Genomic DNA, 27,584 nt, shown 5'->3' with positions numbered 1-27,584 from the left:
CAATGTAATTTGTTACCAATCAAATCAGAGCAGGATAATGAGAAATAAAACCAAATCTTAAAACACCTTCCCTCCACCCCTCCCTCCCAGCTCAACTCCACTCCGGGTTCTCTCTGCCTCCTCCCCCCCAGCAGCACAGGGGGACAGGGAATGGGGGTTGGGGTCAGTTCATCACACCTCGTCTCTGCCGCTCCTTCCTCCTCAGGGGAGGACTCCTCACTCTTCCCTTGTTCCACCGTGGGGTCCCTCCCATGGGAGACAGTTCTCCGCAAACTTCTCCCACATGAGTCCTTCCCATGGGCTGCAGTTCTTCACAAACTGCTCGGGCATGGGTCCTTTCTGTGGGCCGCAGTCCTTCAGTCAGACTGCTCCAGCGTGGGCTTTCCCATGGAGTCACGGCCATCTTGGGGGGCATCCCCTTGCTCTGGCATGGGGTCCTCCCCGGGCTGCAGGTGGTGGGCCTCTGCTCCCCCGCTCCCCTCCATGGGCTGGGGGACACAGCCTGCCGTCTCACCAGGGCTGCAGGGGCATCCCCTCCTCCGGCGCATCTCCTCCCCTCCTTCCTCACCGACCTTGCTGTCTCCATAGCTGTTCCTCTCACATCCCACTTCCCTCTCCGCTGCAGGTTCCCCTTCTTAAATCTGTTCTCCCAGAGGCGCTACCACCGTCGCTGATGGGCTCGGCCTTGGCCAGAGGCAGGTCCGACTAGGAGCTGGGGAAGCTTCTGGCAGCTTCTTACAGAAACCACCCCTGCAGCCCCCCCACCCACCCCCCAAATCTTGCCACACAATCTCAAAACGGTCGCATAGTCAGGTATTACAAACACGGAAAGTTCCAGAATTCAATCAACCGACACATATTTGACCGTGTAAAATATCTGCCATATGATGCAGTGCATGCCGAGATGTACACGTGATGAATACTGTTTTTTCAAGGGGTCCCTATCTCTTTCAGCACAAATGTTCTGTCAAAGAACAGCTACTTAATGTCTTCTCTTATCCTCTTTTTTTGGCATGTGGTTCTAGTCTTATTTACTAGATACTATTAAAAAATCCTGTTGTGAAGGATTACTTCCTTTCTCATTGGCAATTATAAAGTTAGTATCATTACATTATGTCATAGTATTTCAAAGATATTAATGTGCTTGTTTTCACAGGCACGTATTTATAAGGTAAGATGGAATCAGTATAATTTGTGAGTGAATGGGAGAACTGAAACTTGGAAAGTTTAAAGTCAAAAGCATTTGTGTGGGAATTTGGGGTTTCCAATATGAGATAGCTGCTGATTTTGAGGTTCCTGAGTTACTGCACATTCTGGATTCCTTTGGAGTCTTCAGATGCAGATATGAATTATCCTCAGCACTTCTATAAAGCAGACCGCAACATAAGGTACCAAGAAATCGTGAGATATAAGAGATTACCAGGGATATATTTGGTTTAAAAAATTGCCTGCCATATTTTCCTACAGGAACTGTGTGTCACGGTGGAGAGAGGGATCCAGTTCTTTGTGGGAACATTCAACTATTAACTGTCAGACCAATTCTTCTCTATACATGCCCACCCCTCCTTAATTTATGACATGGCTTCCAAGTACTGCAACATAAGAGGTAGGGTCCCTGAGGCAACAGAAGGTCTCCATCACCAGATTATCCTGGATTACTGCCTACTCTACGCACAGAATGAAAAAAAAAATTGTGAGGAAAAACAACAGAACCAAAATAGTCTCCTAAATGACTACTGATACTTCAGACAATAGTCCGAACCTGTTTCTTGCTAATGCTAAAACAAAAACCCACCAAGCAAATGAAAATGGACAGCCTAAAGCAGACACTTGGCATAGAACATAGCGCTTCCTGAAGAGTCAGTAAATGACTAAACCAGGATCTTGTAATTAAAGGGGTAAACTTAATAATAATAATACTCAATGTTATAATTCCCTGCAATGCTATATTACATATAAATAGACAACCATACAGAGCAGGAGTATAGAAAAGAAAAGCTTATGTGTGTATGCGCACACACACACACAACTAGCAGGGCTTGCATCTCTTTACTGGCTCTTTTTTCATTCATGTTAAGTGTTTTATTATGTTCTTTTGTCCTTTCTTTTCCCTTCCTCTTCTGCTCCTCTAGATGATTTCTGCCTGAAGCATTCTTCATCTAGCAAGCAAGAGACACTTTGTCAAGTCAAGATAGCAAGAACAGAGAACAGGTGATAGAAAACAAACAGAAGAAAATTAATCTACAGAAATAGTACAGACTGGAAACAGCACATTTAAAACCATTAGCTCTCTCAGCTTAGTCTTTTCTTTGGGATGATCTTTGCTTATGCGTATAATCTTTTCTGACCATACCTACTCTAAAAGTCTTGATCCTAATGTGATTCAAGTTGACTGACTACAGATGGCAAATGCTAATCTAGACATTACACTACCAAGTAAGAGGAAAACACCTTCCTAAAATGTTTTTGAGTTTTCCTTTAAATTATTTCTCTTACTATATTAGATCAAACACTGATTTAATAGATACATATCATAATATTAGAACAATGATTTTTTTTTCCTTGCATAATTTAATGGGGCTCCCAATTCTCTACTTTTTCCAAGTTCTGTACAAAATATGCCTTGTTAAGCAAAAAATTCCACATATGTAATGCAAGAAGTTAGTCTGAATGGACATGTGCAGGATGCTGTAATGTGGGACAATGATTTAGATTTGAAGTATACATTCATAATCTGTATAACAAGGTTAGTCAACTGTTAGCTTTTTCAATAAACAAGTTAAAATTACTTTTTCCTCTTGTAACAATACTGGGCCTATCATCTTCTCCTACACAAAAGGTATAAACAGAGCTGGGGCTTTATAAAAAAACATAAACACGTACATAAATAAATAAATTAAAATCAGGCAAGACAAGGCTGAGGATACGAAGTTCCAGGACTGGCAACAGTACTGAAGAAGAAGAAGCTGAGAAAAACTCTCGCTGACTTCAACAAGATCTGGATCTGGTCTTTGGCCTACACTATGCAAGTAAGCAAACATAAATTATACAATATTAAGTACACAGTACAATATCTGTCATAACTATACTTATGCTACCAGTTTGAGTTATTGAACAAATACGGGATCTGATTCTGTACAAAGCCCTCAGGCATATCTTTCACCAGCAACAGTGAGAATTTTGCCTGAATAAGATACCCAGTCTCAAAATTAGTACTGCTAACTCTAATTGTATGTCACATCAGTGTTCTTCTGTCAGATGTTATGCAATACTAATCTGTGACACAGCACATTTCTAGCTATCATGAGTTCCCTGAAAACCTCGAACATGGAAAGGAAGCACTTAAAAGGCACAAGGCAAACGATCAGAACACAGTGTGTTACAGATTTTGCTTCTTTAGCTGTCTGGTTTGAAAGTCATCCTGTGATTTACCAGAGACAACGGAGATTTTCAGTTTTCAGATACTTCTTACTGACAATAAACCCATGATGATGCCAAAAAAGGAGGATTCACATAAATTCACATGCTTTTATATGTTTACGAGAGTCCTTAAATGGAAATCTGACATCACTACTGTCAGTGGTTATTGACATCAGAAATCAAGGTTTTTTTAAAAATTAGATATTTTTTGTTCTCTCTTATAAAAATACATTAAATCTGTTTTTAATAAAAAGCTTGTTTCTAAATTCTGCTTTTAATATGACTGCTAACTGTCTATATAAAAACACCTTTTTAAAATTCAATAAAAAGTTGTGATATTTAAGTTACTGTACATCTCATATCTCTTTTCTTACCCACCTTACAGAAATGACAACCTCTGAAGCAGTCAACATCTTTGCATTAAGGGAAGGTATATGTGCAATTTTCCATAGTAGGAAAAAATATCAAGCTTTCTGACACATTCTCTGCAAGCGTTTCAAATATAGTAAGTTAAGAAACAAAATCTCAGCCCTTGTCCTGTTGAGTGTTAATAAAATTCCATCTGGTCACTTAGGAGCTGTGCCAACATTACCACACAAAGAGCCTTTGAGCTGTCTGAATGTTCAAGAGTCATTTTGACAGCTTTCTTATGTACCTTTTTTTTTTTTGTCAAATACACACCTAATAGTGTACAGATGGCTAGGTTCTAACAAGTTTACTTGCATGTAAACTTGAAACTAACCTTGAAAGTAAACTGCTGAGGTTTTGCTTTGGGTTGTTGCTTGGGTTTATACATTTTTTTCTAACATTTAGGATTGTTCAGCCTACTGCTGCTCCAAGTTCCTTATTAGGTAAATACAAAGTGAAAGTGAAAACCTGGTGCATAGTTGTCCTAAAACTGCAAACATAGTAAGAATCTGCTCAGCCTGCTCAGGGCCAATGGAATGGGAGTAGGTACAGGGAGTTAAAGTGACAGTAGACAGCAAGTTAAGGAAATGTTCAGTGACAAAAATCTTCACAGGGGAAACAAATTTCAAGAACCACTCTGAGCAATGAGAGAGACTTCAGCAACAGATGGGTACTACACTCAGTATATATTAAGTACGTATCTTTTAGTGCCAAATTCAGTTATAGATTTATTCTCTAGTCACTGTGCTAAAATATGTGTATTTAATAGAGAAAAAAAAATCCACTCTGTAATTTATATGCAAATTTGCCTTGGAAAACCAAAATTGGTTTGCCAAAAGCCCACCCCCAATCAAAAAAAACATTCTGAGCAACCTGATCTAGCTTCAAAGTTAGCCCAGCTTGGCATAGGAGGCTGTATTAGATGACCTCTGATGTCCCTAACAACTTAATTTTTTGTGTGATGCTATGAGTCTATCTGATAAGTTTGTATACATCATAAATACATAGCACTGAATTGCTTGGCCTGGTCTATAGCCTTCAACACAAAACAGGTCCTAAAATAATCATAGTAATAGCCAAATTATCAGGGAGGATTCACAACATTGCAAGACTGGCAGAGGTAATCTAGGTGATCCATTTCTGCACTGTACTGAGTCAAAAGAGACAGGTAAAACAACACTGAATGCTCCACCAGACCCTCAGCTAGAGGACCAATTGTCTGGAATGCGAGAAATACACAGTGAGACAAAAATGCCATTTCAGTTATAAGAAGTGGTTTAGTAACACTCCCTCCTAATTCCTGTCCCTCGACACCTTTTAATACTTTCAATACTTGAATCAAGTATAAAATCTGTAAATTAATGGGATTAATTTATATCTTAAATCTCTGTAGGATAAGCATTCAGAAGACAGATAAGGGCTTGATTCTGTCACTACTTATCTGTGAGTAACTTTTTCATTCTTACTGGAGTATTTTAGTAAGTGGTCTTCCATGTGTTGGAGGTCCTAACGTAATGACATACTAAAGGGAATAAAACTGTAAAAATATAGACTATTTTTATTGTTGTTTTAATTAATTTGTGGGCAATTCAACAAAATGGAGTTTTTGGAAAGGATTTTAATAGAACGATCTTTGCTTTGACATTCTCTTTCAAATCTTGACTGTGGACTTAATTAAAACTAGCGACTCCAATCTTCAAAGCCATAACGTGTATGATTAGGACCCAAAGAGCAATCTACTACAGAAAATAAAATAGGCCTGAGCAGTGGAAAAAATAGTGACTAATCTAGGAAAAGCTGTGAAGCTTTAAGGAAAGGCTATAAAAGACCTAGTAACAGAACATAACGATGTTTCCACATGTTCTATAATTACTCACTTAGTGCTACATTTTTAAAGGTATCTTGGCAGATTAAATGAAGTTGTCATTGAAAATTAACAATTTATGTAATCTGCTTTTGTACTGCTGTTTACCAGTTAATAACTTTTCTGTTTTGCTACTGTCTTTTTGCATGTGATTATGCGATACAAATTGTTGTACCTGCCTGCAAATGCATACCATTCTAGAAGGAAGTCTGGACCTTGAGCATCTTTCTGAATGGTAAGCCCTTTAAAAACTCTTAAAATACAGAGACTTGAATTTTCCAGTCCTTTTCCAAGCTAAGAAATTGTTTTGTTTGCTGGATCTTCAAGCAGTTAGTTTTAAATTCAAGGTTGATCATAGCACTCTTAGCAACCCATTTTCTCCAGATTCAACTATTGACTTGAGTTTCTCTGTAGCAGTTGCTACCATGGCATCCTGTGCTGATATAGTTCCCTTAGCATGTTAGCTCTGTGAGAAACCTGATGCCTGACACAGAACGTAACACCAGACATTGAAAGACTGAGGGCTTGCACAATGCACTTCAATGAAACCTCAGCAAGGAGAGTAAATATTTACCCTGCTGTAATTATAAACTTCACTTTGTATTCTATTCTTTTACATTTCATAGAGAGATATAAATATAATACAGCTATCACTGGTAAAATAAAGCTTAAAAACAAATGAAAAAAAGTCATAAATGAAATTAGCTTAGCTGTCCCTAACTAAAAAGATGCAAGACATTCTGTTATGCAACAACACTCCTGCAAGTTCCATTTTCCTTCTTGACAACAAGATACATATCCTAAACCAGCTGATCTACTACACTTGTCCCCACAGTTATCTTTTTATGGAAGCATGCAGTTTTACCCCAATTTTCTATCTCAGCAGAAGGTTGAGAGTTGAAGCCTCTGCATCTTGTCGGACTGGGGGACTTCACAATGATGTCCCAAAGGGCACACATTCCTTACATTTGAACTCTTAACGGTGGTTTATGCTGTTCTCCAGAGAACTTTCAAAATTTGCTTTTAATTTGTTTTTATTTAATTTTCCCCAAAATTAAAAAAAAAAATCCCTACTTTTAATTACAAGCTACATGATAATTACAAAATATGCATGAAAGCTTTCAGCCCTGAAAATATACTGTTTGAATTTGATGAGTGTGTGCAAACAACTACAAAATGAAAGTGACCTGCCATTTGTGCTATTGTTTGGTTTTCAGTGAAAGTTTGTTGGAAAGAGATCAATTGCAAATCTAAGACATGACTCTAAACCCCATTATTTACAATCGTCTTACAATTTAAAATTTGCATGATGAGAAGTACTTGGTTGCCTATATTCTCCTACTAAAGTTACTCTCAGCAAAACATTTTTGTCCCAAGGAAGGAAGGGAGAGAAAGACTATCACATAAGAATGTGCCTTTCCTCCTGAAAACACAATTGTTAAAACCTGTTATTAAAAAATTTCCTTTAACCACACAAGGGCTGATAGAAGTGTGACAGTCTCCCCATGCCTTGGAAAAAAAGGCTTTTAATATTTTCTAATGCCAATGAAGGATACAAAAGAAATTGTCAATCCTGGAAAGCACTGCTTCTTGGCTGGTGAGACTGTCTGATGCTACTAGCCCTTCAATTTAGCAGTTTAGCACAAATTACTAAAATGGCCCCAAATCAACAATATGCACTTTGTAGGCAGATTGTGGTGCCCACATATTGTAAATTGAAGACTGAGTTGTCAGTATCATTCGTCTATAAGCTTTTAAGGCCAAAATGTACTCTAGAGTTTGTTTCTAAAGGTATTGTGTACTGCCTTAAACCTGGTGTTACTAAGATTGGTATACCTCTGTGGTTAATCCCTCTAGTGATAAATATTTGTCTATTAATGCAGTTATTTGTTCTCACTTAAGAATGCATAGGATGTAGAGCATCAATAAAAACACTGCAGTGATAGGAATAGCTCAGATGCTCTCTGAAGGAAAAGGATTCAACTGAGTTTTCATGTAAGACTGACATAAAACTACATAATCAGATGGCAGAATAAAAATGGTGCACAAAATGCTTACTATAACACTATTTTAAATAAAGATTTCCACAAAACCCACTAGTATTCTACATGACTGCTGCAGTTATAAGTGATCATTAACCTCTGCACAGCATTTAAGAGCTTTACTTAGTAAAAATTACACTACAGTGACAGTGCAGTAAACATGGTACTGATGTTCTGAGGCAGCATATTACAGTATGTATGCACAGCTGGGTAAATCATAATCCAAATGTTATAGGCCTCAAGTATTACTTCAAACCACTACAATGAATATTTGAATGAATGAGAAGATGCAATATGTATCCAATGAATATATGTTTTTGGAGAGAGAAAATCTGACAGTGCAAATCAGGGGGAAAAAATCTCCAAAAGAAAAGGCTACTTTATATGTCTAAAATCTCATGACTCTTAACTAAACTATTAATCCCCCATTTTGCAATCACCTGTGTTTGGACAACATCCCAAACCCAAGTGAAATGCTCCCAAGACACATGTATTTATAGGAAGCTCAATAAAAAAGGCAACCAAGATTTTTTTTTTTTCAAAAAGAAATATGTTTTTAAAGGACAAAAGATTTCTGCAAAATGCCACTTGTTACATTAAATCACAAGTCATTTGTTTCCCCTACAAGCAGGATCTGAGTGTGTTGCAAAGTGGAGGAGTGCTTTGCTTTCACTGCTTAATAACCATCTCTCAGACTAAGTAAAGAGTCATATTGACAGAAACTGAAAGGAGTCAGGCTCTGCATACAATCTGCAGGTCTCAAGAATGAAGGGTAGAGCTAATAGCATATGGGGAGGACAAACAAGTCCTTGGGCTGTGTTTCACAAGGGATGCAAGGTTCTGTGACAACTGGATACAGTTACAAATGTTATGGCCCCCAAATAAGGATGTCCACTGTACTCTCAAAGACTTTCATCCCTCTGATGACCAAGCAGACCTTGACTGACCCTTAAATCACAGGGGAGAAAAAAAAAAAATCAGGTTTATACACAGAGATTACTCTAGGAAGCCTACCTCCCATGGTCCCATTCACCTGTCACCAAATTCTGGATAAATTTAACGTTTTTTCCTTTGAAGTTCCACATGTATTCAGCTTAAGCCCAAATCCAGAACTCTCCTAGTCCCCTCAGGCAGCTTAATAACCAAATTCATGTATTAGCCTTATCGAGATCTCAGAGAGAGCAACTCTTCTTGGCCCTTTGAATGTGCCCCATACACACAGGTAACAGGACTTCTTGGAGAAAGGCATTAGCGCCCAACAAAAAGGAGATGGCAAAAACGTGAAAGTGCCTTTTGCACATTAGCCTAAACATGAAAATAAACCAAATGCTATCCTCTACCTGAAAGGATTTAAACACAGTTTCCCAGAAACATACTCAAATCAGATTTTTATATTTTTCATGTGAGGACTGAAACACCTTCTACCTCTTCTGTTGAGATATATTTTATATTAAGCAGTCATTGCATAAACCAAATGAGTCACAGGAAAAAGTGCTGGAACTAAACACCTCCACCTTTTAAAAAAACATGCCTTGACTAATAGGCTATGAATGCATACCACTATTAGGCCTTGTTTTCTGGTCTGAGGCCACAGCTTCAATTTCAGGCAGAGAAAAATCCTGGACTATTCTCTTTCCTGCATAAACATGTGCCTAGCCCAAGGAAGGTGAAGGTGGTAATCCAGTTGTGCCTCTTCCTCCATTCACATTTGAAAAGAAGGAGGAATGAAGGTTCAGACTTTCATAGAAAAGTTGCAGGCCTCTACCTCTAAGAAACAATTCCAGGCCCTGGGCTTAAGGCAGAAATTGTGCTGATCAGAAAATGGTATGCATATTAATTATGGGTGGTTTCCCACTGAGCTCAGTAGCTGATCCTACTCTGAACTCTCCAGACACTGTAGAGAGCCAAAATTCCTGGCTCAGGTTTCTGAATGCCACACTGGGAACCAGCACCTAAAATACAGAGCATATGTGTAATGCAATCTGTCCCTAACCACGCATCTACAGAGAAACTTCCACTGCAGTAAGTCAGTAAGTATTTCAGGATATTCATGTTATTTATTACATGCCACTTTCAATCATTGTCTCAGAGAATTGTATCACTGTTAACTGCAGTTGTGCTGTTACACAGGTCTATAATGTCAGTAAACTACCCAACACAGACAGACTCTTAGAAGGACTGAGCTACTGATCAACTGCTAATCCTTTTGCCATTAGGGCTGAAAGATGCAGTCGTACTTCAGAAGGCAGAGACACAGAGAACAGAAGTCAAAACCCAGCATGATTTTCTGAGGCGTGATTTCCTGACCAGCTCCTGCATTTAACAAGGATGCTGCAGCCTTTAGCATAACTGAGTGCACTGCGGAGTTATTTATGGACTGCTTGACAGTCAAGAGACACTAAGAATCTTTGCAACAGTCTGTCAATAGTCTGAAAAACTCCAACAATGTGCCCTAGCCCATCCTCCACTAGCAATCTTGCACCAACATTAAGGAACAGCACTGTCGTCTCTATATCGTATGTTTATAGTGTTTACGCCACAGAAATTCCTCTTGGTCAGCATATACAACTCCCACAGATGCCAGCCACAAAGGGACCACAGTTGAGGAAAGAATCTTTCCTATTAAAATTTCCAATTATGTTTTTTCTGAAACTTTATTTTCTCAATTATAATTGGTCCCTTGAAATTGGAATGAAGGGGAAGTGGAGAAAAGAATAGTTCAGAAGCTGTCACATGTTACAGGGGGAAAGCTTAGAGATGCATTTAATGGAGTAAATGTGTGGATTATGCACAAGCCAAAAGCTGCTGTCAATTTTAACTACTGTTGATACAACGTGGTTTTAATGAAATGAGGAAAAGACCAGGATGCTTCTGTATCAGCAGGCATAGATCAGTGAAGCTTTATTGCTGGCCATATTCCATTTACTTCCAGAAGCTTCATATAAGAATAAAAATTTTAAAAAGCATTATCAGGTTTAATATCCTTCCTCTCCATTTTATTAACACACAAAAGCCTCATATGGAATGTTATTGAGGTAATATTAATTAATACAGTCAGCAATTGATCCTGAAAGCAATATTTATCAGGGAAATTGCTAATGTTTCAGTTATAAGTACAAGATAAAAAGAAGTCTTTCTCCTTCCTCATGTCCCATTGAAATAGGCAGCTAGGCACAATCAGTAATAGTTTGGTAACTGCTGGTAATTTCAAATCCCCTATAAATCCAGCAGATAACAGGACACGCATAGCTCCTTCTATATCTCATCTAGATGTCACACCTTCTCAGACTAAGCACTCCCCTGTTCTATGTCAGCACTTCCCATGTGTAATCAGAGCTGGACTCCTCTAAGGAAAAGATTACAGGAAGTCCCAGAGGGAGAGAACTAACAAACTCTGCTAGCACTGAATAGTCTAAAATATCCCAGGAAATGCATGTCTGTGCATTGCCACCCTTTTATACTGAAGTTTGTCTTTCCTGTGAGTAGGATCCACTGTGATAATCCCTTGAAAAACAGTGTAGTCATGTCCCACTAGAGAAGTATGAAATGCCTCTGTCAAAAGGAATTATTCTCTGATCTAGTTGAGCAGAAGTTTTGATTGTCCTATTTCAGGTCTACACCATACGTGCTCTAGAGGGATAGAAATAGCGGCAGATGCTACCAAATAACCCTGCTAGTGTAGACTCATCTATCTTGGAAAAGCTTCCTTTTGCTCTAGGTTGATAAAAAGTTATTACTGAAGGTGGGGGAAAAAACATAAAAATAATAATACACAAGTAAAAGCACAATGTGTTGGGATGAATGAACCTAATTTAGGTAGGGGTTTTTACCTCTATAGTGAAGAGATACGGGCCATGACAGACAGATTGTGGCTATGACTAAACTGGGGGACTTGGGAGAGCTTCTAAGTATGCGTTCTGGCTCATCACATTCCATGTCAGAGAAAGCTCAAGGTATGCACTGTCCTCTGCTTGGCTGGAAAGGAGACTGTACACGTAGACAAGGTGGGAGCTATGGCATGCTCAGTAGGGCTCTCACATGAATGACTGGGAGACCTGGACCAAATGGTTTCCCATTAATTGCTCCTGCAAGTCAATCTCAAGGCATTTCTCATCAGCTAAGTAACGTAGCACAGAAAAAGCTGAAAACCCATTTAGGCTACCCCTGAGAATCCATATTTCATCATCAGTGTGATTCTGCAGAATTAAGTCTGTTGGGTGTATACAAATTAATGTTTGCCATCCTCTATTCACTTGCATTAAATGATTGCCAGTAACTCATGTTCACTTGCAACTGCAAATGCTAGTCTAACAAACGCTCCTAGACATTTTTTCAAGTATACAGACTTTTTTAGTTTTCCTAGAGTCATAGATATTAAGTGTTTATTATTGCTTCACTTAGTGTGAAGAAGTCAAATGTGAATCTACACAGTCCTATATGGACTGGTTAAACTGCAGATTTTGAGTATGCAGTTTGTGTTCAAAACTGGTATAGCCTGAAGGTAGACATGCATTTTTAATCTTTTGCAGACAACACTAAATTTGGGGGAATGGCTGGCATACCAAATAGCAATCCAGAGGCACCTTTCAGAAACTGGGGGACTGGATCAACAGAAGTCTGATGAAGTTCAAGAAGGATAAGCGCCAAGTTCTGCAGCTAAGGCAGAATAACCCCAAGCATCAATGCAGGCTGAGAACAAACTGTTGAAAAGACCTGGGGGTTACAGCGGATGCCAAGTAAAACATAAGGCAGCAGCGTGCTCTCAAGGTAAATAAAGCAAACTGTACATTGGCTATATTAGGAGTGTGGCCAACAGATCAAGGCTCTGCTTGATGCTTGGCAAGGATTTGCGTGTCCCGAAATTCTCTGTCTGGTTCTGGGTGTCCCAGAACAAGGATACTGAAAAACTGGAGAGAGTCTAGGACACAGCTACCAAGATGGGCATGTGCCCACAAGACATGACATGCAAGGGGAGGTTGGGGGCTTCTTTAGTCTGGCAAAGAGGAGGCTAAGGGGGGCCTGCAGCTACCTGAAGGGACGTTACGAAGACTACAGAGGCTTCAAGTAGTAGCTAGACAGTTACAGTTGACCTGGTTCTAGTGTTGGCAACAGTCCTGATTCAAAATCCTTCCAAATGACAATTCTGTATTTATTTTATGATTCCATGAATCTGTTCAAATTTCAGCTCAAAACACCTTCACTGTTTCCACCACAGGGCTTATACAGTGCCTCCCAAGTAGGACATGCTTATTACAGGTACATCTAAGTCTTGCTGTGTAACAGAAATGTAACTGCTTGGTCTTACTACAAATTAGTAGATCACTGATTGGAAAAATCCTGATCTGACTATTGCTGCTATCTAACTCTTATGTAACAAAACTTCTCCTTTTCTTTCTAAACAGGTAAGTACCCTTTTGTTCTTCAAAACACGTAGCAGTTTGGGGCTCAGGAAGAAAAATCCTCAAACACAGGTAAAAGAGGACTCCTTTGTATATATAAATCTTTTTCTTTCTCTTGCTAACATACTGTTAATTTTTATTGTGGGATTCTTGTCTTGCATTTACTCAACAGTGTATGTATTTTTGGTACTGCTTGAATTCCCACATATAAGAAGACAGACTGTGATTGTAAAATATCATGGAGGCTAAGTGTTACTATTGGCAAAAAGCAGCTTGTTGAGTATGATGCAAAATTATCTGGATTTGGTAAGTCCTTCATATTATTCCAGAAGGATCTGAGCACAACTTTGAAGAACAGAGAAGGTGGACTCTCTTTCACTGTGGTCTTCAGTTCTAAAGGCAAACAAAAAGAGCTTGAATGAGGTTTGCTTTCTGTAGCAATATTTTAATACTGAGGAAAAATTATTAATTATTTCTATCTCTGAAAAGAAAAAAAAAGATTAAAAATGTGAATTATGGTTAAAAAAAAATCTCAAAATTTGTGAGATGACAGTGTACATGACATAAATGGAGCATAAATACCACAGAGGTGATTTTGTAGTTCTACTAGTAAACAGTTCACAAAAGTATACTAACTCTTCACGTTCCTATTGAAACAAGTGGTTAGGAACTTCCCAGGCTATTAATTGTTAGGAGGTGATATGTAGATAATGAAATAATTATCAAAATACCCAGAAACTTTACACTTTGAGGTGAATAAGGAGTTGCGGTCTGAACACAGGCCTTTGAATATGCTGGTTTTAATTCTAGCTGTCATTATGATGCTTTTTGCACCTTGATATCTCTTTTAATGATGTACTGTCACATTAGAAAACCATATTTTAGGAGCAAATATTTCCACATATATAGAACCAATATCTCTTTTGAACAGTGTGCCTTTCATTTGTTAGGCTACTTGTTTACTTTCATGTTTCAGAGTTCAAGGTAAAAATCTAGCTTTCACTTATTTCCTATTCCCCTATCTGGGTCAACACCAGCCTTCTGCAATGCATTAACTTTAAACCCTGCACGAGAATTTGAGTAGAGAGGAAGACACCTTTTTACAATCTACTGTCTTGGTCTTGTCTTCACTTTTTTAAAGAAACAGATTGGGGGGAGGGCTAAATTTGAGTTTGGTTTTATTTCTCTGCTTCACTTTTCATGTAGTTAAACACAATATTATCTTCACTTTCTCACTTAAAAGGCTATTTAGATGAATTAATATTTATAGATCACTCTGAAGAGGATTTTTTTAATGATAGATCTCAGTGCTCTTATCTTTTCAGTAGCTGTTTGTCACCCATGGCCAGCACACCTACCTTTTCTCTCTAACGCATGAGAAGTCACATTTCCTCATCTGCGTCTGACATCATGATACACTGAACTGACTAGCTTTTTGAGAATACAACACCTAATTCCCTTGTGCCACGAATTCTCCAGCGTACTAAACATCTGCAGCTTTTTCTGGCTTCCACAACTGTGAGTCACTGCAGCCTCAAAACTGTAAGCAGATCTTAAAACCATTAATTCTACTAAGCCATGATGAGTCTTTAAAAATGAGACTTCTTCAAGTCATCTCACATTTGAAGGTACTACAGGCATCATTTTATTACCCATCACTTTATTACCCATTATCCTATGGTCATTTATGCCCAGGCAGAATATAAAAGCTTCAATTTGGGCCCAATTACCATCTTAAATCAAATTTGCAGTCACTTTATGCATAATACAGGGAAATGGGGAACTGAGGCCATAATCTGACTACAAAGAGGCTTCAGCAGCAAAGCTGGTTTCAACAGATTACCTTTACTAAATGCTCTGCAACCAGGTCACTTAAAGCACTGCAATACAGCGTCATTTAGAACTGCAACACACACTTCAGAAACCAGGCTTTCTTGTCTGATGGTTTTAAGTTACCCTTAGATTGCATTAGATGAAGCAGCAGAAACTGCTAGAATGAAAAGATTCAAATGATATACTGAATTCTTGGGACAAATGAGTTCCACAAATACAGAGCAGAATAGTATGCTCATCTAAATAAGCAGAATTTGGCTTCTAAACTTGCACTGACCCTCTGAAGGTGCTAGAAAATAACACTAAAGTCCAACACATCCTACATGATCAAAGCCCAAGTAGTACAGAGTCTTTTACTGTTACATAAATACAATAACCACAGTGGCCATCAAAACCCTATTCTCATTGTTTTTTGAGAGGCCAACAATTTAGTGTTAAAACAAAAATCTCTTAATTCCAAACTGTGACCAAAATCAGAAGAGGCCTATTTTGTTACAATGGCTGCTTTTGCAAGAAGTACATGAGTCTGGGGAGAAAAGGAAAAAAAATCAGAAGCTTGCAAGAATTCCTGAACTTTAAAGTTTGATATCTAATCCTTGATCTCAGAGTTACATCTCTGTCTGCCCAAACAGAGCCTAACCTTAATCTGTAAACAGGCTCCTCAGCATATTTCTGATTGTAAGAAATAAACTTCTGATAATGGGGAAAAAAAATTAATAGGCTCATCTATTTATTTTTGAAGACATAAAAAGGGTCCAACAGAAAAGCCTGTTTCAAAAAACCTGCCAAAGATGAAGTCATTTTGTAAAATGTGCCTATTAACCAGCTTTCAAAAAAATCCAGCAAGATCCTTATGCAGAGCCAAAAATGCTGTTTTGTTGATGACCATTTCTGATTTTAGAAAAGCAAGCAGTTTAGTGTATGTTGGCTTCCAAGTGACACCTTGCTGTTGTGATCACTGAAGTACAGAAAACTGTTCAGAATTGGAAGAGCTAAGTAAGCTAAAATCAATCCAGTAGTCCACAGCTGTTGCTTTTTATCAGAAAGCCTATTTAATATCAGTTTAAAGAAAAAAATAAAAAGTAAACCAAGCCACTCCTTGCTAACATGAAGTGCTGTATTATCTAGGCCATTTCTCTCTCCAGCCAACTGTTTTGAACTGGGTACATGCACTGAACTCAAATTTTATGTTCACAAGAGAACTCTTCCAGTCTCTTCTAGAGACCGTATAAGAAATCTTAAATTCTACCTTGTTCTCAACAGCCAAAAAAAGAACTGTGATGCTTTCACCTTCCTCATAAAGGGAGAAGTTATGGCCTTCATAAAGATAAACAAGCACTTCAGATCATTTCTGGGATGAAGATGCATTCTGAAGAAGTGTATTGAATTGCTTTTTGTTTCTCTCCACCATTCTTGCTTTGCATTAAGTGTCCACACTCTAATATATGTGTCATTAGAAGCATAATGTGTAGCAGCCTCGCAAAGAGGGATTCCTAACATTTTCTGGGAATAGCAGAAAGCATTGAAAGCCATCATCTAATGGCTACAAAGTGAGTTTCTGAAACAGATTTCTGAAAATATAATTTTTCTTTTTCCCTAAGCTGCTAAAAGATAGAACAAAGGTTACTGTATGTATATTAATAGCTTAGGACACCGTGTTTACTATTCCTTTTACAGGAGGACATTCTAATATTGTGATCTCCATGTTAAATTGTTTTTTTCTTTGATATGACAAATTATATAAACTATACAATTCCATCAATTTTTAAGAAAAATCAAGTCCAACAAATCATTTTCTTTATCATAAGATATGGCTCCTTCTTCATTTGGCAAGTTCCTTCAGATGCTACGTGTTAGCAACATACCTATGAATAAAAGACATTTTAACAGTGCTTCTGATGGTCAAAATTGGTCCAATGTCTGCCACTTTTCCCCCAACTGTATAAACTGGAGAGCCAATATTACTATGTCTTGAAAGGATGGGGTGACGCATGCCATTTTACATGGTTTCACCAAAACAGTACAGTTTAATCTCTACTACAGCTGAGTCAGAAAAGCAGGATCCCAGTGACTTCAGCGGTACTCAGTGTGGGCTTTGCGTGGGTACAAGAATGCTGTATAAATAGCATTTACATGAATAGGGCCCAATTCTGTACGATTTCTTTCCTACAAGACGCATTCTTTCATATATTGTCACTTATTGTACAAGTACATTAGGCAAAACTGAAGCATGATTTTAAACTGGTTGTAAATAACTGATATTTAACTGGAGGGAAGAAAAAAATCACTTCAGCTCTTGAAGTTAGTAAGTGGAGCACCAGTTTTTCAATTCTTTCCCTAACAAAGATAGTGGAAAGGGTAGATGATGGAAGAAGCTGTCAGATATTTAATTAATAAAGACAGAACCAGAGGAGGAGAGAGAGTGGGAGATGGGAGGAAAGAGGGAAAAGAACAGATAACTGGAGGAGGTAGAGAGGAGGAAGACATTATAGAAAACTGGGCAATGAAAAAGAAGCCTGAAGGAATAGGATGGCTGTAGAAGAAAGTGCGATGAGTAAGAAAGGATTCTTGGGTACAACAGAAAAGACTTGAAGAAAATAAGTACATTGTAACATCAGAGAGAGAAGTGTGCGTTTTGCTTGGAATGTGCACATTGTATTTTGGGCACTGCTGCATGTAAATGTATTGATTAGTATCTTTGATTGGACTAAAGTACTATCTTGATGTAAACAGGTGATGGAAATTTTATTGCAAAGGTTTAAAAAAAAAACAAAAAAACCCCCTGAACCTACTTGGTTCCTGTCAGCAATCCCCTATGTACAAGTCCCATCTCTTTTCCTCAATCACTAACATTTCCCTGCTTCTCCCCTAATTCCATATGGCAGGAGCCAGCATGTCTGTATATTCTCCCTGAGCTTCATGGAGAACCTGGTAAGAAAGGGGACTACCCAACAGGTTTTGCAGGATGAGAGCAAATGTATTTGTATAAAGCATATTAATGGATTTCTAAATTCATTTAACCACGCCAGACATTTTTACAATGAATGTCTTCGCAGACCAGTGTTCTGCTGTGGTTGGCCTTTCTTTTCCCCCCATAGAACAACATCCTGACCGTAAAATCAGTTCAACACATAAGCACAGGAGAGGAAGGAGGAAAAATAATGGCTACTAGTTACTTAGGAAGAGGGAAAAAAAGAAAGAGAGAAAGGTAAGTGTGGAAATACCTCACAACTGTTCACTGCTGCTGCCACCCCTCTTGATGGTCACATTCACTCACTGCATTTCCTCTTAAAATTGCTCACTGAAGTTCAGGAGGGGTGTCTCAGGTATTGGTACAACAGGGTCTTAACGCCACCAGCAATACAGTGACTTCCAGTGTGCACATCGGAAGATTGCTGAAGGAAGTGGTCAGAGATATGAAGATGCTATTACCAAGTACACCAGACTCAGAAGACTGACTTCAGTCAGTTCCTCCAGAGGCCCAGGAGGGGTAAGTTAAACACTCTGTGGACAGGGAAGATTTAGATAAGAAAGATGTGCACAATCCTGCTTTGGTTTTAAAACCCTTTTCTCTTCCTATGCTTTGTTCCTGCTGTCAAGATAAAACAGCATTTTGATTTAAGGAAATCGTTCCAAAGCCTTCATGTAGCACAAGTAGCTATTTGGCAGTACTGAACTCAAGTTATGCCTGCAGGGTACTGGGTGCTGTCAACTGCAAGCACGATGGGATTTCTCCATAGAGAAGGGATACAGGAATGAACTTGGCAAGGATAGAGAAGGGAACAGGTGTGCTCCTGGCCCTGTAAATAGTGACATGTATGCATAAGGCTGCATTTAAGGCTAGAAATGTTAAAATAGTCCCATTAATTTAAGTTACTGGACTGTCATGTCCAACGTCAAAGACAGGAAGTGTTTCTAAATATGCTCCCAAGAGGAGTTCCAAGCTGCCAGAGAGTGGGCCACCCCCATCAACACACAGACCTCCCCAGACAAAAACTCCACTCACCCTAGAGACTATAAAGGCTTGCAGGTCGTCACATTTTATGGTTTTAAGATATTGATGTTAAATAGCTAGGCTAGCAGAATGTTCAGCTTCCATCCACAAAATATTGTCACAGAATTAATCCATATGGTAACAATACAATTTTAGTTTCCAGTCTGGGTATGATTAAGGGCAAAAGGGGTAGAACGGAGCTTATAAAGTGCTGGGTATGACAGACTTCTCTCCCAACTGTACGGAAGATAGGATGAAAGCAGGATGAGTATTCTGTTATATCTGGGTGGTTTTTTGGACGAGTGTATTCTAGATGTAAAGACATTTACTGAAAGGTGAAGAATGTGATAAGGATAGGGTTTTCAAGTGCAGGTTTTGTGCCCTGATGTTCCCGTATTAGTATATCAGGAAGGCCATAAAAATGCACAGGCAGCTGACAGTGGATATGCAAACTCAAGGCTACCAGGAGATGCTGAGCTGTCACCTCCCCAGGTCTCCCAAACACAGGCCTGTTCCCCGCAGGCTCATTGGCAGCCCTGACAAATTTCTCCAAGGTTTTGTTCAATCCTCATCACGTCATCCATCCTATAGTGCTTAGCTGGTCTCCTCCATGAATCTCAGTTTTCTCACTCAGTCTCCATCTCTCTCTTATAATTTCCATATTACTCTCTGTCCAGTCTTACTCCCAAGTACATTTGCAGAGCACAGGCAGTAAGCCTGAAAGAAAGGCTGCTATTCACCATGTGAATTGAAGCACCTGCTTAATTTGATTTAATCAGATACTGAAATGACTTGTCAAATCTGAGTCAACTGATAAGAAGGGTCAACAAAAAAAATTAAAATTATACACAAATTCTGCATATTTCTTCAAAATTATTGTGTCCATCAGGCTGGCAAGTATCAGGGGATGGAACCAACTGATGAACTTAACACTGATTAACTTTCGTGAATCTCCCTGAGCTACCACTAACACAATGAATACCTCAGCATTTTAATAAAAGCTCAGAATTGACTTATGCCTTAGACGTTCCTATAATACATTACTAGGAAGCAGTAAGCTTGTAAGAGCTGTGAAATATGAGGAAAATGGGACCTAATATTGAAATGGTTCACTTAAAATATTTCCTTTGCAGAAGTGTGATTTTTTTATTTTTCCCTGATTTTTAAATGTGTAAATGTGATGTGATTTTTTTAAGAGGTTTGTGTCTAACATAGAAATGGAAAGCATGAAATGAAAGCACTTCATTTATTTTAAACTGTAAATTTTAACACAACTTTGTACAGGCATCTACATTGTCTCAATTCACGCATATTTTGAATTCCAACTACTTCAGACACACACAGATTTATTCCCTGACATTTCTTATCATAATTTGTGAAGATGTATCTGAAAGTGCTTCAAGTCAGAGATATTTCTAAGACACGTGCCTTGCCAGTACACACTTGTACAGTTAAGGTATGATGTATTTACTTGCAGGTCCCAAAGCATCCTGCACTAAATTCTGTCCTCTATCTGGAGTTAAATGAACATCAGTTATCCGGTTTATGGATTTGATGAATTCTTCTGGATATCTGCTGACTTTGTAATCTACTTGAACTACGGCTTAAGAATGGTATGAGATGACCAGGGTTTCTGCACAACTTCAAAGCTCCCTCAACTAGAACTGTGCAACTCTCAGGCTGAGCAGACGTCACCAGGCTGTGTGCACAGCTTTGCGGCTCCTTGAACCACAGACATTTGTTTCAGAGAGTTTACAAACTCTGTTAGGCATATCTGGAGTGCACATAAATTCTAATGCATATCAGCTATTTTTTGCACTAAAAGGAACTTCAACATTCAGAAGTCCGTGGCTTTTAACTATCATTTTACTCTACCAAAACAAATTTGATTTGGTTGCCATTATATTAAAATTTGTAAATAGAAACAATTTTCTAGACCATATTTAAGAAAAAGAGGCCATAGGAGATTGTCCTTGCAGTGAAAGCTGCTACTTATAAAATCCCTTAGTAGGAAAAGCTCTTTGTCTAATTAAAATTCAAACTGTCATTAAAAAAAATTTCTCCATTAGCTGGAGAACACACATCAACATTTTAAGACTCCTAATTTCCAGAAGTTTAGATGTAGTTCCTAATCTATTTTATTCTGGAAACAAGTTAGAATCTGAAACGTAATGCCTCCAACAGTATCAAGACAGCATTCTGTCTTAACAGGGATTCTAGTTTTCTTGAACACACAGCATGTGAACAGAGCCAGGTGGACTAGTCAACAGTGGAAAGTGGATTTTCTCTTATGTAAGTAACTGGGTCACTGTCTAATGTCCCTTTGATATCCTAAAACATGAACTACATTCCTGTGACAGAGTTAAGAAGGGATAACAACCAACCTCCTTGACAGATGCCATAGATGAATCTCCATAGCTTTCCCTCCTGTCAAACAGTGATGACATTATTTTCCCCTTTATAGAACAAATGCTATTTATGTTAATCTCTTCTTTTTACATATTTATAAATAATTAAATTCTCAGAACTTCCAGAAATAAATGAGCTTTATTTGAGGAAGACAGAAAATTATAATGAGTCTTCTCAAGGACTGTGAGCAGCAGCCAAATTTTACTACAAAAAAAAAAAGAGCGTAAAAATGATCTGATTTTATTTACATTTATACCCCAACTATCTTCTTAACGTGGGGGGGCGGGGGGGAGGCACAGAGTAGACCTCCTCATTTCTTTCTCCTATTTCTGTCCTCTGTTGTTCCATTCATCCATCTATTATCCCTGTCTTTCCTCTGCTTCTAGTATTTCTCTCCCTCCACGCATTTCCCTTAAGGGATTTTTGTTCCCTTCTATTCTTGTCTCTTGTCTTGGTAGCTTTCTCATTTCCATTATTACTGCTTTGTTTCCTTCAGGTTTCAGCTGTTCTTTTGCCCTTTCTCTTTCCCCTTTCATTTTGACACTACAGAAAGGCAGATGTTCCTCACAGACTTCTGAAACTACCTCTGAATATTCTGTTTTCAGGAAACGTACTTGTGAATGAAGTCTTTAACCTAAAGCTAAAGACAAAATTGGTTGGTTTCAGTCTCACATAAAAACAAAGATCACAAATATTGGCCTGAACACAGGAACAGTACTCCTTAAGGAAGGTCAGTCAGAACTAACCTAACCTCTCTGGCTGCTTCAGAAGCACACTTCGAGGAACATTACTGAAGCAAAAGAGATGCAGTCTAAAAGCAGTTTCCTCTGTGTTTGTGTTTTAAAGACAAGACTTTTGCCAAAATCAGTCTCAGTTTTTAGGAAATGCTAATACAACCTTTTATACTGGCTTAACTTGGTGTATTCTGGCTGGCTAGAACTAATACGTTGGTGGTGTTAGAAGTCTCATTGTTTTAGCAAAAACTTTAAAAGAATTAAAAATTATCTTCTTGTGCAATTGAAATATCTCTTTTCCAAGCAGTTTATTAGGTTGACTTGCATCTCTTGTAAGAAAACTAGCAAAAGAGGTCTCAGGATGGAAGACATTTTTTCAGTAGCTTTCATTCCTCTCATGTCTGAGACTACCGATCACATTTTTTTAATAAAAAGCAGGCAGGTTTATTCCTATCTTCCCAAAAGCAATACTGCACACAGCTATGCCTGAAGCTTCACAGCCTCTTGCCTCCTTTATTTTGTAAGCCAACGTCCTGAAGATAGGCAGTGGCTTGTTACACCCTGATCTGTGATTTAGTTCGGATTTGGTGTTTGACAACCACCTGGCTGACCTCAAAACTTGATACATGGTTGCACCTGGTAATTATGCAGGGAAACTGGGAAAGAAAATTGAGTATACTGGGAGGAGAGGGGCAATATAAATCTTTGTTCTGACAACAGTGTAGCTAAATGGGCAGTACTTAAATAAATCCATCTGTTATAGCCTGTGTACCTTATATATCTTGTCATTGAGCTATTACTCCTAGGTATTGTAAAAAGAGTCTAGCAGGTTGCTCTTGCAGTTTGTTGCCTAACTGAACACCTAAGTACGTATTAAGCTTCATGAAAGCAGAGGCTGCCTTCCATCTCCTGCTAACAAAACCAGTAGTCTCAAAATGGAAGAATACTTTTACGAGTTTTTCACTATTACAGACCATAACATGGACACTTCAAACAAACTGATATGTGCCATAAAAAAAAAAAATTGTGATCTGTATTTGTATTCTGCATACAAACTCTCATACATGGTGTTTCTCCACCTTTTGGGGCCAATGGATTACTGTTGAGTGGTCAACATGTAACCAAGTTACTGATTTTTATTTTATTAATTCACGTCTGTGGAATAATGCAGCCTGCTTACAATGACCTCCAGGGGCCACTGCTCTAAAATAGAAAGATCTTCTTGGATACAGTGCATTTGCACAAGTATACCAGTTGTGTTTCTTGAGGTTAAAAACAAGAATTGACTGGGGAAAGGGGCCATTCATTGTGAAACTGAAGCATTACATTAGTAACTGAAAAGTAAAAACCTTAATTGTTCTTACAAAGACCGAAGTGAAGTATGGGTGGTGCACATGTCATCTCAAGTATTCAAAGTGCTCTACTGCCAGGAGTACTCAAGCCAACTTGCTTCTCAAAGCCAAAAGTTGAATATTGTTTAAACTGTACTCAGACACAACTTTAAAAACCATGAATGCAAGCAACAAAAACGATAATTTTGGAAAGAACTGAGAGGAAATCACTATCCTCTAAGAGGAAACAACTGCCGTGAGAATGTCTTCAGAGGAATACACGCTTGGAACCAGAGTGGCAGCAGAGATATTTCTATACAGTAGAGATAATGCAGATCCATGTATACATAATAAGTCTTTTCAATAACAGAAATATTTTGATTGGAGTTAGAATATACCTGCTTGGGCTTCCGTTTTATACCATTAGTATACAAACCAGCTAATACCATACCAACCTTCATAAATACAGAATAGACCATACGTTTAATCATAAGACATTACTGCAGTCTCTGACACAAACGCTTGTTTGTTGAGCACGATTTATGGAATGATATACAAGCTATAGGAAGAACAAATTCATCCTTGATTTAATTCTAAGGATTTTCAGCTTTTATGCAATGCATTACCAAAAAGAATACTATAAGCTGAATGAGGGAAGCTAGTGTATCGATTGTATGAGCGTAAACACATAAAGTCATTATTAGTTGTGAGCCAAGGTGAAACCGATTTCAGTCTTTGCCACTCGCTCCTTGGAGCAACAAGATCTGCTGCAGAGGCTACTTAGAGTTTGCCTTGACTTTAAAGACAGTAGAATCAGGCCTTGATATGTGAAGAAGTGAGGGGGGGGGAGGGGGAAGGTTCCTCTGTATTTTCACAAGCAATCTCTCTGGGCAATTATGGATAGGTGCTGATAGATTCTACAGGAAAATTACTTCAGTCTTCCTGAAAATAATTATAACTACTCTTACCTATGCAGCAAGCTGTAGCAGATTCTCAAACTGTTTACAAACTTGCCTGCAACTGAAGTGTAGTCTCATCTAAAAAGGAGTGCTGTGCTCATTCTGCACCAGCTTTTCTGAACAGGTTTTAGCCAATGCCCTTAAGTTTTTATTTTTGGAAGCCAAAACAGAGTTAGCTACAACTAGACTTTGAGCAGACAATGAGATTAATAGTCCTACTTTGTGAATGGAGACAGGAAACATATGCAAACTAAACCCTGGTGTCTTGCCTCTTCCACCCACATGAAAAAAAGAGACTTTCAACTACATCGTTACAGTTTTACCTAATTCTGATAAAATTTGATAGTTATTCCTCATGCCTGACCCTGGTAGCTTCTAATTTGAACCATTCTCCAAAGGTTCTCCATTGCTTTAAAGGAGTTAGCTAAGTATTTATCCTCACTTCCCAATTAGAAAAACTGAGGGACCGCAACGGCTTCTTGCCATGGAAACTTCTAGTTAAAAGTGAGAGATACGTGTGATCTGCAAAGAAACTACTGATTTACCTAAGGCCACAGGAAATGCTGATGTCAAACCCCTGAGTCGAATTCAGGAACTGCCACCTCCTTACCCTGGTTGCAAACCACAGCTCCTTGCCCTCCAGATCTGCAACTCGGATCCCCCCATCACACTTGGCAGAGCTGGCTGGGTCTTTAGCAGCTCAAGGGGGGCACTCCTTACCCATCTCCGGGATCTACGTTTCAGCCAGATTTCTGGGAAATCTATTTTACGGTGGCCGTTTAACACCAGGAGAGCTGTAGTTTGTGCAAGAGCAAGAGGTGGATAAGACAACAGAAATTCACCGAGCACTTCGTAAAGAATAATCAAATGCTACGCTTCCTAGATTCACATGGCGTTTGCTGGAAGCTCCATGCAAGTGGCGATCGGTGTGAAACTACTTAATTTACAATCCTAAGATAAAAAAAGGCAGTGGTAATATGGCTGCATTTGTAGGGATGAGTAATGCTCTTTCTAAAAGCCGGAGAGATACGAGGATCCTTGTGCCTTCCACAAACAATGAACGGAGATGATAAAATAACCTCCCGAACGCCTTACCCCAACTGTCTCCATTATGCAAACAGTAACTGGGAAAGCGTCCTGGGGGGTGCCTTACATAACTCCTTGCTCGGAACCCCCCTTCGCACTCGGGGAATCTATCTTTCCTCTAAACCCACCGGAATTCACGCCCAGGACCACGAGTGTGCCGGGCGGGGAGCACCACGAGGCTGACCGACCGACCGACCAGCCAGCCGCCGGGCTGGGGCAGCGCGGGCAGGCGGGGCCGGCCGGCGGCAGCGCAGGAGCCGCGGAAACTTTGCGCCGCAGGGGCAGGGGCCGGGGCCGGGCAGCGGCCACGGCAGCGCCGGGGCGGGGGCGGAGGCGTCTCGGCGGAGCCCCACTGCCGCCCCGACCCTCCTTCCCGGGCGAAGGCACGGAGAGGAGGAAGGCGGCCGATGAGGAAGTTGTACCAGTCGCCTCTCCCCGCCCGCCGGCGACGAGCGGGCGGCGGCCTCCGGGGGCAGAGGGGCGGCGGCAGGGGGGCTGCACAGCGCGGAGCTGGGGCGACTTACCCATCGTGCCGCCGCGGCCTCCTCCTTCTCCTCCTTCCCCTGCTGCTGCTGCTGCTGCCGCCGCCGCCTCTCCGCTGGCGCGGAGGGAGGCGCGGGAGGCGTGTGCGGGGAGCGGGGCGGGCGCGGCGGCGGCGCGGAGCCTGCGTGCGGCGCGACTATGAGTCAGGGTAGCACATCCGGGCAAGGCCGCTCGGGAGACACCCCGCCCGCTCGGGAGACACCCTGCCGCCGCCCGCTGCCGCCGCCGGGGAAGGAAGGGCGGGCAGCCAGGGAGGGAGGAGGCGGTGCGGTGCGGAGCGGAGCAGAGCCGGCGGCAGCGGCCCCGGCCGCGAAGGAAAGACGGAATCAAGGAGCTGAGGGGCGGGGAGCTGCGGCTCCCGCCCCTCGCCGCGGCCCCGGGCCTCCTTTGTTAGAGGGGCTGGGCTGGGGCCGCCCGCCGGGCCGGGGGGTGGCATGGCGGTGAGGAGGGAGCGAGGGGCGCCGGTCCGACTGTTGGGTACGGTGACCGCCTGAGGCCGTTCCTCAGGTTTCCCGCCGCCCCACACCTGTCCGGGTCCTCCGGGGAGGAGGGGCTGAGGTTTTACCTACGGGCCGCCGGCGGTAGCGGGGAAGGGGGGGGGGGATTTTCCTGCGACGCTGGCCGTCCCTAAACGTTTTGTGGAAGGCAGGCCGCCTCGGCTGCGGCTTGCGGTCTGGGCTGTTGGCCCGTGGGGGGAGCGGGGCTGGAAAGCGGGGCAGGCGGTGGGGCAGCGGGCGCCCAGAGGGCCAAGCCCGGGCCCGCGTTCGCTGGGCGGGTGGGTGGGTGGGCAGCCGCCTCTTCGAAGTTCCTGCAAAGGCCCAGGCCCCGCCGAGGCTCCTTCCCCACAGCCCCCCGCCGCGGGGTCGGGGCGCCAGCTGGATGTAGCCGGGCGGGGGGGAGTGCTTTAAAAATGGGGAGCGTGGCGTTTAAATTCGTACTTAAGAACGTGGTCTCGAGGAGGAGCGTTTTGCAGGAAGGGGGGCATGATGAAGCTGGCTGGAAAAAACGGCTTTTAGGTGGGCTCTGTGAGGAAAAGAATCGGTGGAGGACACCGCCGGGTGAAGTCCAATTGCTGTATGTTTTGCTGAGCCAACGTTACGAGTTTTACACCCAAAACTGAAAGTCTTCTGCGCAAGGTAGTTATGCGTGGAAGGCATTTTTAACAAGAAAATGAATCTTTGTGTTCAGCGTTCCCCCTTCCTTTCTGCCCTGGGACGCTCAGCCTCTATAATGCAGGGAACAATGAGGAACTGTTTGCTCTTACAGTCCTCTCATTATAGCACTTTCACTGGGAAACATGGGGGGGGTGTGTGAAATTAATTGAGTAGCTCTTGTAGCATTTTCACTTTTTCCAAATCTTTCCATATTTATGCATTCACAGGGTTACCTGAATAAATCCTAAAGTATGGTTAAATAGAGTAGGACCAAAGAGTACGATAGAAGGTCTTGCTCGCCCCATAGAAACGGGTATCCCAGGGACAATTCAGATGAGCGATGTGAAAAGAAGTTGCGGATGAGTCAGCCCCCACGGTGACTCCACAAGTGACACCAGTAGTCCCTTT

The 27,584-nt window shown here is 40.7% G+C and overlaps 1 protein-coding gene across 5 annotated transcripts in view; it reads right to left on the bottom strand.

Annotated features, from left to right (window-relative positions):
* Window positions 1-26,479, bottom strand: part of RAP1GDS1 (Rap1 GTPase-GDP dissociation stimulator 1) — a 105,010-nt gene extending 78,531 nt beyond the window's left edge. Inside the window, exon 1 of one of the 5 annotated variants that reach the window (XM_075030872.1) lies at window positions 26,004-26,479. In XM_075030872.1, the coding sequence (XP_074886973.1) occupies window positions 26,004-26,007 (4 nt within the window). In that variant the 5' untranslated portion in view covers window positions 26,008-26,479. The remainder of the gene's footprint in view (window positions 1-26,003) is intronic. The other 4 variants (XM_075030853.1, XM_075030906.1, XM_075030863.1 and 1 more) reach the window with 4 other exon arrangements.
* Window positions 26,480-27,584: the final 1,105 nt, after the last annotated feature.

Source organism: Buteo buteo, chromosome 1 (genome assembly GCF_964188355.1).
Source record: "Buteo buteo chromosome 1, bButBut1.hap1.1, whole genome shotgun sequence".
Classification (NCBI taxonomy): domain Eukaryota; kingdom Metazoa; phylum Chordata; class Aves; order Accipitriformes; family Accipitridae; genus Buteo; species Buteo buteo.
This window is presented reverse-complemented; position numbering and strand designations above follow the sequence as displayed.